The sequence below is a fragment of the Phaethon aethereus genome (genome assembly GCF_964289735.1).
Source record: "Phaethon aethereus genome assembly, chromosome: 1".
NCBI lineage: Eukaryota > Metazoa > Chordata > Aves > Phaethontiformes > Phaethontidae > Phaethon > Phaethon aethereus.
In genome coordinates, this window is record NC_138575.1 from 43,612,516 (window position 1) to 43,625,944 (window position 13,429).

The following is a 13,429-nucleotide window of genomic DNA, read 5'->3' on the forward strand; positions in this document are numbered from 1 at the left end:
GGCTGACCAAAAAATTAAAGCATGTTACTAAGGGCATTGTCCAAATGCCTCTTAAACACTGTCAGGCTTGGGGCATCAACCACCTCTCTAGGAAGCCTGTTCCAGTGCTTGACCACCCTCTCAGTAAAGAAATGCTTCCTAATGTCCAGTCTAAACGTCCCCTGGCGCAGCTTTGAACCATTCCCACACCACTGGATACGGGGGAGAAGAGACCAGCACCTCCCTCTCCACATCCCCTCTTCAGGAAGCTGTAGAGAGCAATGAGGTTGCCCCTCAGCCTCCTTTTCTCCAAACTAGACAAACCTGAAGTCCTTAGCCGCTCCTCACAGGACATGCCTTATGGCTCTTTCAGTAGCTTTGTTGCCCTCCTCCAGGCACATTCAAGGACCTTCAGATCCTTCTTAAATTGTGGGGCCCAGAACTGCACACAGTACTCAAGGTGAGGCTGCACCAATGCAGAACACAGTGGGATAATTACCATTTCTGACTGGCTGGTTATGCTGTCTTTGATGCACCCCAGGATGTGGTTTGCCCTCTTGGCTGCCAGGACACACTGCATATTGCACCTATTGTCAAGCAGCACCCCCAGACGTCTTTCTGAACAGCTGCTCTCCAACCACTCCTCTCCCAGTTTTTAATTGTGTCTGGTGTTACCCTGGTGCAGGTGCAGAAGCCAGCATTTTTTCTTGTTGAATTTCATACAATTGATGATTCCCCATATCTAGATCCCTCTGTAAGGCCTCTCATTCCTCAAGAGAGTCAACAGCACCGTTTGGTATCATCAGCAAACTTGCTAATGGTGCATTCAACTCCTGCATTGAGGTCATTGATAAAAATATTGAACAGAACTGGCCCTAGAACTGAGCCCCGAGGAACATTACTGGTGACTCCTGCCAGCAAGATGTAGCCCTATTCATTACATCCCTTTGAGCCCTGCCCTTCAGTCAGTGCTTCACCCAGCGCATTGTGAACCCACTCATCCCACAGTTGGACAATTTGTCCGGAAGGATGCTGTGAGGGACAGCATCAAAAGCCTTACTAAAAATCCCGAAAAACTACATCCACCACCTTCCCTTCATCCACTAGGCAGGTGATCTTATAGTAGGAGGATATCGAATTAGTTAAACAGGACTTTCCCTTTGTGAACCCATGCTGACTGTGCCTGATGATAGCATTGGTCTTTAAATGTCTTTCAATAGTACCCAGTATGATCATCTCCATAATTTTTCCACGAACTGAGGTTAGTCTAACAGGTCTGTAGTTTCTTTGCGTCTTCCCTCACACCCTTCTTGTAAACTGGAATCATGTTGGCTACCTTTCAGTCAGCGGGGACCTCTCCAGACTCCCAAGACCTTTGGTAGGTGATCAAGAGGGGTCCTGCCATAACATCCATTAGCTCCTTCAGTACTCTGGAATGAACCCCATCAGGCCCCATGGACTTACGAAGATTCAACCAATACAACTGGTCACTCATGATTTCACTGTCCACAAATGGAGAGCCTCTGTTCCTGTACTCGTGGTCCTTCAACTCAGAGGACCAGGCAGCCCAAGGTCTACCAGTATTATTAAAGACCGAGGCAAAAAAAGCACTGAATGCCTCTGCTTTTTCTTCATCCCTGTTTTTCAGGTGACCATCTTCAGTAAGTATCGGTCGAATGTTTTCCTTGGATCTCCTCTTGCTATTAACATACTTAAAAAAACCTAGCTCTCACTTGAAGTTAAAATTGCGTTCACCTTTCTTCTTCCTCTCCTGTCAGTCCCATTAAAACTAGACCTGCAGGTTTTGTTGCTTAGATAGTTAAGCACACTGAATACTCTTAGAATATGCTATATCCAAAGATCTACTTAATTAAACCATTAATTTTAATTAGACTTAACAGTTGTAGCTAATTGCTGTGATAGCAATCTGGGCCAGTTGCTGATATTAAACCACTGTTCATGAGTACAGAACTCCAGCTGAATTGTACACAGCAGTTTTATTGTTTCCATGAGATAATGGAAGGAGCAAAACTGTAGCTGAGTCTGCTTGGTCATCTGGATAAGGCCTTGAATCTGGAGCTGGGGGCAATAATTTGCCTTTTTTGTGCTTTGCTCAGACTATGCCAGAAAGGATTGCATTTTTCCCAGTCCAGGTCTCCTGTCTCAAATACAGGACTGTACTCTTAACAGCAGTACAAAATTTCTGCCCACCCAGAAAAGACAGAGGGCAGCTAAATCTTCATAGGTGGGAGGGATTATTTGAAATAAATTTACATCCACCTGAAAGTACATTGAATTGGTGGAAGATTACTGAGAGAAGCTGTGCATAGCACAAGCTTCAGACCCCATTATTTCAAATCAAGGACTAAATCTTTAATATTTTCTAAGGCACTTTGGTACCACAATTGAAGTGTTTGAAAACCCATTCATTCACCATGCTTGTTTAATAATGTATTTCCACAAAAGCTATGTACCCAAAAATCTGGCTGAAAGTATTTATTGAAATAAACAGGGAGTTACTCAAGGCACTCAGACATTAGATACCAGGTGATGCCAGATAATTTCAACTTTTGTGCATTTAATTTAATATAATAATAGGGTGACTGAGTGATTATTCATTCATCTGGTGATGCAAAGCTGGGACATGCTGAAACCATTTAAATAATGATAGGATTATTAATTTCTTTAACCAAAGAACAGCCAACTCATACTCACATCTACCAACTTTTGTCACATGTACTACACTAATCATTTTCAGGTGAAGCTAACAAGAGAAACCAACTTCAAGATACAAAAAACCCCCAATTTTTAACAGTTTAACTGAGTACTTAAACTTACTGATGTGATACTCAACTTTGAGTTCCTTGGGCCAAACTTTCTTCTGTACGCAGTTTGCTTGGAAAAAGATTTTTTTTAATTTTATCCAGATACAACATAAAGCACAGTGCAAATAAAGCATATAAAAAGAATTCAAGAGCAAAAAGAACTGCAACCTTAGAAAGAGATTCTCCATGTGGAGAAGTTATCACTAAAAGGTCCTGCCAAAAGGACAACCAGGTTTAGTAACAAATTCACTTACGGTAAGTTTTCTCCACTGTGCAAGTTGTTAGCACGAAGCAGACCATAGAGAGAGACATGAGTACTGTCTCCTGAAGAGTTCAAATCATGTTCTTTACCTTCTCTAATCATTGTACGTTTAAGCAGACTTGAACATTTCAGTGCCAGCTCCAAAGCATCCATCCAACACCTCCCTAAAGACAAATTTGTTATTAGACTAAAAATTAAGGATTTAACTGAACTATACAACTTCCATTTCCTAATTTCACAATCCTTTTGAGTCTGCTTACACTGCCTTTGAAAACACACTTCAGAGTTGTTCCATGTTGCATGCACTGGATTTTATAATCTGCTGGGGATATAAAAACCAATTCACAACTACCCAGCTCTGGCACAAGGGATGCTTTAGGGTAGGACAAGCAAGGTAAATGATTCTGTTCAAGCATATTCCAGCATTTCTTCCTTAATGCACATTATGGTTCCATCCAGCCCCTGACTGCTGAATTCCTCCACAGTTGCCTACGTCCCTGCTCTAGTTTTGAAGATTAAGTAACTGCGTCAGTTGGTAAAATTTGCTCATGTAATACAACAAAAATGTGGAAAAGGAGCTATAATGATAGCACATAAATGGCATTTCAATATAAAATAGCAGATATTTGGGACATAGGGTGTTGGCAAAAAGTAACTAAACAAATGTGTGTGTTCTTTCCGCTCCTTATTTCTTCATTTCCATGTATCTAATCAATTTTTCTTCGAAGTCTCTAGGGGTATGCTTAATTAACCAGTAGAAGGAAAGCAGTTGCTAGGAACGTTACATAACAGTCTTAAATTTTGTTTCCATGTTGTAACCTCTGAAGATGGTTGCACTGGTACCGACCACCACCTTCCCAGTGATGAAGAGTGTTACAAAATTGTATTTTGAGGGAATTTTTACTACTAGAACTCTGTGCAACTGCTGCGCTTGATAATACACAAATGCTTTCCTTAGAAAGAAAGTATGTCCACATTAGCACTTTAGAAATGCACTTGAGTATTTAGAGATATATTAATACAATTAAATCTAAAATAGCCCTTTCCCCCTCCTCTACCCAGGCAATGCAAGGCAACTGCAAGGAGTTCAATGACAGTTTCTTCTGGTCAAAGTTTTCCTTTAATAACCATGAAAAACTACTAATATCAACAAAACTGAATGCACTGAGTTAAGGAAGAACCTTAACAATGATTAAACTGCAATCACAGTGCTGTAACAGACACTGTAAGACAACTGAAACCATCTCTTTCTAATAACTAACTGCTGTCACTGTGGAAAAAACACTGAAATATCTGTTTACCATCTGATTCTGAAGCGGCTCGGATGATCAAATAACTGCTGGGCAATGGCTGAGTTATAGAACCAACTGCTTCACCTTTGGGACCCTTGAAATACACAAAACAAGAAACAGCATCAGATATTTTAATTCAGTTTTACAGTTTATCATTCAATGTAATAACAAGCTGACACACTGCAGGGCTATTTACTGTCACTCAGCAACATCTAATGAAGACATGAATGGAAAGATGGACAGCCCTCTTTTACTGGTTTTCATCTTAAAAGACTTCATTCTAAGTATAGCTCCCAATTCAACTCCATTTTAAAAAGAAAAGTCTTTGGGATTCAAATAATTTTTGGTGTGGGTTTTGAGGGGTTTTTTGTGTGTAAATCAGACTTGGCATAGTAACTTGGAAATTCTCTGCAGATACTACTTATAGCAAGATGACAAAAGCATCAAAAGGAATGCCACGGGGGAGTCACCCTCACTGTCTGGGGATTCCTGCAGATGGGTGTAGAAAGATCACAAGGGACAAGGTATTCCTTGTCCCTTGTGATCCAGTTCAGTACTTCAGCTGAAGAGGCAAGACTGAAAGCAAGCAAAACAAAAGACATGTCTGCGGGGTGGTTTAAGAGAGTTGATTTACAACAAATGCTGCCTAGTAAAAGACCCCACACTTGTACAGCAACTGGCTCTTCCCCCTCCAGTCCCATTTGTTCTTGATGGGAGCAAAGGTTCCTCTCAGTTCCTACGAGGATGCTACGGTTCACAGCACAGAATGCCACGAGGGCAAGCCAAACCCTTGCAGAGAATGGGAGGCCTTCTTCAGTGATCCACTTCACGGTTATTTTACATGACAATGTGTTTAGTGTCTCAGCAGCATCCTGTGCTCCAGAACTGCATGATTTCTGCCTGTCTTCAGAAGACAGATGAGTCAATTGATATTTAAATAAAATAGAAAAACCTCCTCCCGTCCATACATTATGTATTGCTATAGAAACCCACTCATCCTTTCTCCCTCCCTTCTTCCCCTGCAACCTCTCTACCTATCCAGTAGTCAATTCCACAAAATATTTAAATACCTAACTGTAGGCTTGGCATTTAAATAAGGAAAAAACAAGATAATGCCCAGGTTTGTAAAAGGCATGTAGATGCTTAAGTCTCTCTATAATGAGTATCAGCAGGACACCATGACATTATGTTCAGCCAAAAGATAAACAGAGGATGTCAAATGCCAAAGTTTAATTTTTCACTATGAAGTTCTCCACATACCAAATGAAATAAATAAAAAAAAAAAAAAATCCAAAAGACCTTTCCATTTCTGTCAAGCTTCATTTTGGAATAAAATGCTAAACAACCATTTTAAAGCCCCTTCAAAATAAGTTTACCTATGGTAACTTTAAGACAACTGGTATGCAAAGAGGGCTGTATTAAACATACTTGAAGCTATCACTGAAAGCTGGGTTAAGATTGCCTAACTGATGAGTTAACACAGTTTGGTCTTGACTGATTTCCCCCAGTGAAGCCTAATGAGAAGCCAGTACAAGGCTTAGAAGAGGGAATTGGAAAGCCAGCATAAGTTTTGAGCAAAAGCAGATAAAGGCAGGTATTTTAGAAGCAAGCAAATGAAACAGTCAGGAGGTTTCTGAGGGCGAGAGGCAGGTAATGAAGAGTCTTAGTGGCATTTAAATACCAATACAAGCAAGCTAGTGCTGGTGTAAATGACGTTCAGAAACTCCCGAATAGTCAGTATGGAGTAACACCAACTTGGGTGTTACAAACAAGATTCCAAACCTCAGTCCCACTCTGAGCGAGCTCACAGGTGCACCTAAGGAAAGTCTTTGGTGAAGCGTCAACACGGGGATTAGGAGTTAGTGAGTAAGGAGAACCAGGAGGGACAACCCCATGCATGAGCACTCCTTGCCCCGAGGGCGGGCAGGCAGTGAAGAGGTCTCACTCTCACCAGGGCCTGGGGAGGGGAAGAGCACCACAGCACAGTCCAGCACCAGGCAGGGGTGGAAGAGGTGCTGCACAGAGGGGACCATGGCACCATGGGTGCACCCGTGCCGTGTGAAGGCCTCAGCCATCACAAGTCTTTGAAACTCTCAGGTCACGGGACATGGACTACAGGCAGACCTCTGCCTGTGAGATCTCCCCTTTAGGGTCATACTGTGGGCATGCAGGGTACACTACTTAGTCTGTATCAAATAACTATAATTTATAGATGATGTCTGGTTTTCGTGTTTGCTTTTTTTTTAATGCATGAAAGCTATAATCCCCTGGGTGCTTTGACAATACATTTATCAAAACTGAATAATTTGCAGCGAACATTTAAGTAGGTTGACTTATTTTTGAATAACTGCTCATGGATCTTGATTTCCTTTAATTGATTACTGTTCCAAAAGCACTGGACATTTTTCCATTACGGTTTCAAAATCAATTTTCAGTATGTTAGTGTTCTGTACAAAGAGACACATTAGTTTCCATTTATTAGGTGACTTTATTTGAACTGTCTCTGTTCCTGACAGAATAGTGGTACAAGTACTCCAACACAAGGTAATGGGCAAGTTAAAATTCCACTAGATTAAAAAAACTTTGACGTTTACTTCCTACAGAATATTCATGACAATAAAATTCAAATTCCATGAACATTCAGAGAAAGCAATAAAAACTGATAAGCAGTCACACGACTAAATTTACTCATGAAAAATTATTTGCAGTAACTTTTCTAGTTATTAATTTTAGAAAACTGAAATGGTATCAGGACCGGGCTATGAGGAAGACAGAACAAGGTACAAGGCATCAGCTACCTCAGAGTGCAGAAGGAACATCAAAGACCACAGCAACAGGCTTAAGGGAGCGTGTGAAGTGACTGGCCACAAACTACTGCAGAAGAGAATTTGCAGTCTGCCAGAAGAACACACTATGGGAAGTGTGTTCAAGTGAGAAAATCTTCTGCAGTACTTATACCTGTGTAAATGTTTCTTGCAATGTCATCTTCCTTCCTAAACAAGGCTCATTTTGCCTTAGACTTCAGGCTCATTCTGGTAAATTCACTCTGTAAATCAGTCAGTTGCTATTACGCTTATGAAAGTTGACTCATGATAATAAATCTATAACTAGAACACTATAATTGACTAGGTAAACAAGGCAGAAAAAGGTTTCAAACTTCAAGGTCTTTCATCTAATTAAATCCAGTAATTCTCAACTGCAAATAGCCATACCAAAATGAACAAACGCCACTCCAGCTCTCAGCACATTTAGAATGGACAATATCAACTTGTTCAGGTTCAAAATTTGACCTACCTTAAAAAAGTAAAAATCTGGTGGGGCATGTCCTCTAAATTCTAAATATCTAGTTAAAAAAACAAACAAATCCATTTCTCATTGCCAAGAAATAAAGACTGATTTGTGATCTTCTGCAGACAGGCCACCACTTTGCAATGTATGTATACATGATCATAAATAATTAAAGCATGTTAACACCAAACCCTATAGCTCTGAAAAAGGATATGGAGTTTGTGTTCTGCAAATGTGAGATCACCACTAATTAGTGAGAAGTCCTCCTAAACAATATTAAAATAGAATCATTCAAAAGCAACTATAAAAGATTTGATCTAAGTTTGGTAAATTTAGGTAACATTGACAATGAGAACAATTCAGAAAGATCACAAAACAAACAGCAGGAATTATACTAGCTGACTGACTTCCCAGTCTCAGATAAGGAAGACAAAAATCAATGCAGCATATTCTACAGATGTGACGGTACATCTATATCAATTTAAGATTCAGAAGATACAGTCTCACAATTAGTAGCTATCTTAAGATGTATGTTGCAAAGGGCACAATTAATTTATTATTACAAGGGTCCTAGTATTGTACAGCAATTTCATCTAAAGGAAGATGTTGTTTCACGAGGTAAGTATGTTCACTTGTGCTGTGCTTCTGCATTCCCTCTCCACATGCAAACACAAAACAAGGACTACAATAGTTTGTTTACTAGTGTATAAACAATGAGTAACAGCAAATACTGAAGATTGTTACGAGAATTTGAAATAAACCTTTGCTGTGCAGAACACACTGTGCTTTTCAACGCTTACAGATAAGAGCTGCTCACACTATTATGCCATGTATGACTAAGCAAGCAGACATCAGAACTGAAGGAATACATTTATATTCCTAAAACTGTAGCCAAAAAGGAACACAATTGGCTAACAAGTTGCAGTATAAGCTATTATTGCACAATTACAAGCAAACTGAACTAGGCTGACATTTTATTACATGAATATCCTTCTTGGAAGCCAAGACGCATTTATAACACATCTTAACTCTTTCATTTTGGCAAAACGCTTCCCTCCTTAATTTCTCAGATTCAACTGATGTAAAATACAATGTCATACGCTCATTCCTTCTGCTTACATGATTGCCAGTGATGGCTTTAGCCTCTTTCATGGCATCCCTCCGCACACCATACTTCTGAAGCTATTTAAGTACAGAGCGCAGCATAAGTTAAATACTTTTTGTGAAGAAGACCACCAGATGTTGAAGGCTTATATTCAGAATAAACAAACCATTAGAGTTACAACATTAAATGCAGTTCAGCTTTTCATTAAGTTTGTCTTTACTCGTAGCTGGCTAATGCTAGTTATCCACTAAGAACCATATATGCTACCACTAACCTTTATAGCCCATATGGACTGCTCCAAAGGATGAAAAAGTTTGAAACAAAAGCCATCTTTTTTAGAAGGCCTCTCAATGAGTTCACAAGCGTTCAGGAGCACTGTTCCTACCCACTGGCCGTTTTTGGGGGTTTTGTAAACAAGCAACACTCCTGGTTTCAGTACACACCACAGTTTGGTCCAGCTTTTCAAGGTACCACGGATCTAGAAGATAAATAGTTACAGTTACATCTCAGTGAAGCCAATACCAAAACCATCCCCCTTAAAAAAAAAAAAAAATTAAAATTGAAATTATTTATTAGTCTTTATTTCAGGTTAAGTTTATAAGGTCTATCAATATTTTATCTGGCTTTACCAAAGACAATAAAAAGGTACAATTTCAATGCTTGCTCTTCTATGCTTTCTTGATGGATACTTATTCTACCAATGGGTATACACACATTCAGATATGGGAAGTATAACAACTCATCTGAAACCTTCATGAATTTTCCTGTCTGGAACATATTTTATCACTAGCATGAAGACAGGATAATCTTTGGAAACAGAGCTCCTCTAAAAACAGGGCAGATGTCTGATAAGAAAAATTGGATATTGACAAAATAACTCAGATATATAAGAGGTTTTAGCTAAGAAACTCAAATAACAGCTGTTAGCTTAAACCCATATGTGAAATGTAAGATCTTTTCAAGTTCCTGAATTTTCACATCTGATTAGACTCGTTGCATCAATTCTGTCAACTCTGGATTTTAATTACTTCTGTGACTGTAGGACTGAATGCCAACTTGACCTCTGAGCAATGTTTTAGCTTGTTTTCATGGATTTTTGCAAAAACTGGAGAAACTTTTCCCAAACAAGCTATTGTTTGGAGCTAACTATAAAAATGGGTAACAAATCTTTTTTCTTGTACAATTTCCAAGGAATATATTTACAAATTTAAGGACTGATACACAAATATATAAACTGCACTACTGTTGATGACATTGACTGCTCTCTTTGAGAAATTAATTCCCCATCTTTTGTACCAGGTGAGGTACAAAAAGGAAAATTACCAGAAATACACAAAAAAATCTGTAGTCAAGTATCTGACTGAATCATTTTCACTATTGTTACGGATGAAACTGAGCTTCAATTCTAGGCGTAAAATAAAAGGGACAAAATAAGTATCGTAAAGCCATCTCATCTGAAGTTAATGGCTATACACACAAGATGCATGTGACTATGGTGACTGCAGTAAGCAGGAGCTAGGTTGCTCTATTATCCCCCTAGGATTTGAGCACAGAGACCCTGGGATGCAATTAGTGGCTGCTGTGCTTGTAGAAAAACATTAACAGCAAGTAAAAGATTGAGCCTTTTCTATTCTGGTCAGAAAGCAGCAGGCAGCTGCTACATCTTCAACTCAGGTTTTACACTTGGATTCTGACCTTCAACCAGTCAGCCATAACAATAACTGATGGGTCTGTGATAGTGCTAAGCAATTCTTTCGTAGCCCTCTTCTTTTCTTCTCTGTAATTTTTCTTTTGAACCTGTAAATAATAATAAAAATATTTACAATGTCACAGCCATAAGCTAGTGATCAGAGCACAAAAAGACATCTATCAATACAAGCTGAGGAAAAACCTGCTAAATTCAATTTGCAATACATATATAGAAGGAAGAGAAAGAAAAGGACTTTTTCCTTCCTTCTTTAAAACACTGTATTGACTTCAAGGTGTGAAGAACTATTTCATGCTCTGTTTCAAGAGCTGCTATGATGTAACCAATTTCAGAGTCTTCTGCAATTTCCTTCTAAGACTGAGGACTTTGAAACTCCTGTTAGAATTACAGGGGAAAAACCAACCAACCAACGAACCAAACCCCCTCCCCCTCTTCCTTTCCTGGTGTAAAGTACAAAACCAAATTTGGGCCAGATTCAGATTTCCAGGTACATTATCTGATCCGTAGCCTTTGCAAACCACCTTCCCCCCCCCCAGCAGAAATTTGCAGCAATGTAACTCCTTCTTTTAAAGGCAAATAATTTTATGTTTCTTCTGACATGATATCTGCAAAACAGTGGAGTTTGGCATTGTTACAACACAGGGGGCAGAAGGCAGCAGAAAAACCACAAGTACTGCATGCAAGTTGTAACTTTGCTAATTCAATTCGTCTTTTCATTGCATGTAGATGTCCTGAGGTCTCTGCCAACCTGAATTATCCTATAATTTTCTGAATTATCCTATAATCTTGTGCCATCTTGAAGACTGCATTATAGAAGACCATATTCAAATAACAGTACAGTAAGATTTGAAGAGAATCAACAACATAACTTCTCACAATATTTAAATATTCCATAGGTCTCATCACTACTTGGCATTTTTATGTTCTCGTTAGACAACACTGTAAAACTATGTGAATGCATTTATAGTCCATGAGGAGTTACTTGGAAATTAATTCACCTTGAGAGATTCTTTTTTTGTAAGTTTGCTTGAAGATAAAGAGATGTCCTTCTCAGAGCCATTGAAAAGCTTGGATTCAGACTGAAATTCACAAAATGCATAATAAGTAAGTGACAATGATAGATACAAGGATATATTACTGTTGCCGGCACGTTAAAAAGTGTTTGAAGTGCACAGTTAGGTTTGTATGCTTCCTATTCCCACTCACTTCTCTACTATTTCTCCCACTTTAAAAAAAATAAATCAAAACCAACAAATCACAACTTGTAACATGAGCTGCTTGCCACCTATTTATGGAGTCTTTTTTCATAAGAGTTTTATAGGAAAGTAGTCCGAGATTCCTCCAGAAGAAGCTGAATTATATACAGTAAATATTTAGCCCATGTAGCCTGTTACTTGACATGTTGCAGTCTTGACTAGTTTAGGCATCATTTTAGCAGAGAGAGAAGGTTTTAGGAGAATCCTGGTGTTTAAACACAGGAGTTGTCCCCACGACATATGAATCCCCATGTTTTCATTCATAACTTGACAGCTCCTCCAAATGGATTGCTATAGAGGCACTTACCCCATGACCCATGAAGGAAAAAACAGCCTCTTCAGTCTAGGATTCAGTGCTCTATAAATCACCAGAGTACAACTGACCACTAACGGCACTCGTTCTGCTCCTTCCTCCCTAATCCCACGCTCCGATTACTTCACCAGTCATCTTGGAGAAGCTCACAGTGGTGACAGACAGGGGAACGAGACTCAGGTTTGTTCATGACACTGAAGCCCTTGTTCATGGCAGGACAATATGCTGCCTCAGCACCACATGATTTCTCTCTCCTGCCTCTCCCCACATCTTGTAAGGTTCAAAGTTTATTCCTTGGCATCTGTTGCCTACTAGTTGAAAGGGAACTAGAGCCCCCAAATAGTCACCTTGGGATACAGAGCTCTTAAAAAAAAAAAAAAAAAAAAAAAAAAGGAAAAAAGGAGGGGTCTATCAGAAAGTTATCATGTCATTCCTACTGCATGTCAGAGAACACTGAGTAGGTATCAACTATATATAAACTTCAGATGAATTACAGAGAGTTGCATTTCTTTGTGCCCTGAAATATAAACCTGATGGACTCAAAGTTCCTGCCTAGTCAAAAAAAAAAAAAAAAAGATGAAAAAAGAAAAATCAGTGTAACCTTCTGTGTAAATTCAAGGACAGTTTGAGAACTGCTCCTCAAGCTGTTCAACATTTCTGACCAGCTATTTCAAATCTCAGACTACAATACAAAGTCTATTCACTGAATTTCTATTTTCAAATACTATAAAATGACAATCTAAAAAAATGCAAGAGAAAGTTTTGAGAAAACCTACTGCAATAATGAAAACAGTGCACTTGAGCACTCTTTTTCAAACAAAAATTAAAGATTTACAAGTGGAACAAAGCAATTTAACTTTGATCCTACTTTGACGGCTTTAATTTAGAACTACAACTTTACACGCGTCTACTTAGATAGCTAGTGTCAAAAAGTTATGTGCAATAACTGGCAAAAAGTAATTTTATCTCAAAATCATTTCAACAATAAGTAAATGTACTCTGACTTCCATATACATTATGGAAAAAAGAAGGAAACCTCTTCATTTTGTATTAAAGATATGTTCTTAACACTCAAAATTTAGCTTTAAGACAACCATACATCTTGAAATTTAATTCCTCTGTCTAGAAGTTAAAGGAAATACAGTACTTTAAATGTAATAACACAAGAAGGAAAAACGCTTATCGCTGTCACATAAGAAGAGGCAACGAACTCGTTATGCAAGCTATAATGGAACAACTTAAGCAAAACATTCATAAATATTCTAGTTGCTCACTAACAGAAAGCTAATGCAATCTAAAGTCATGCATATAAAAGCCCCAAACCAGTAAGTATCACAGGTTACAAAACCTCATTTTCTCAGTATCTCAGTTTTAAAGCTCACTAATACAACACTGAGTAAA

At 38.7% G+C, this 13,429-nt stretch overlaps 1 protein-coding gene across 1 annotated transcript in view; it reads right to left on the minus strand.

Annotated features, from left to right (window-relative positions):
• Positions 1 to 13,429, minus strand: part of OSBPL8 (oxysterol binding protein like 8) — a gene marked incomplete at its 3' end in the record, with an annotated part of 49,267 nt that overhangs the window by 13,191 nt on the left and 22,647 nt on the right. Inside the window, exons 3-7 of the mRNA XM_082013939.1 lie at positions 11,458 to 11,538; positions 10,447 to 10,548; positions 9,026 to 9,229; positions 4,368 to 4,452; positions 3,059 to 3,230 (exon numbers count right to left, since the gene is read on the minus strand). Of these exons, the coding sequence (XP_081870065.1) occupies positions 3,059 to 3,230; positions 4,368 to 4,452; positions 9,026 to 9,229; positions 10,447 to 10,548; positions 11,458 to 11,538 (644 nt within the window). The remainder of the gene's footprint in view (positions 1 to 3,058; positions 3,231 to 4,367; positions 4,453 to 9,025; positions 9,230 to 10,446; positions 10,549 to 11,457; positions 11,539 to 13,429) is intronic.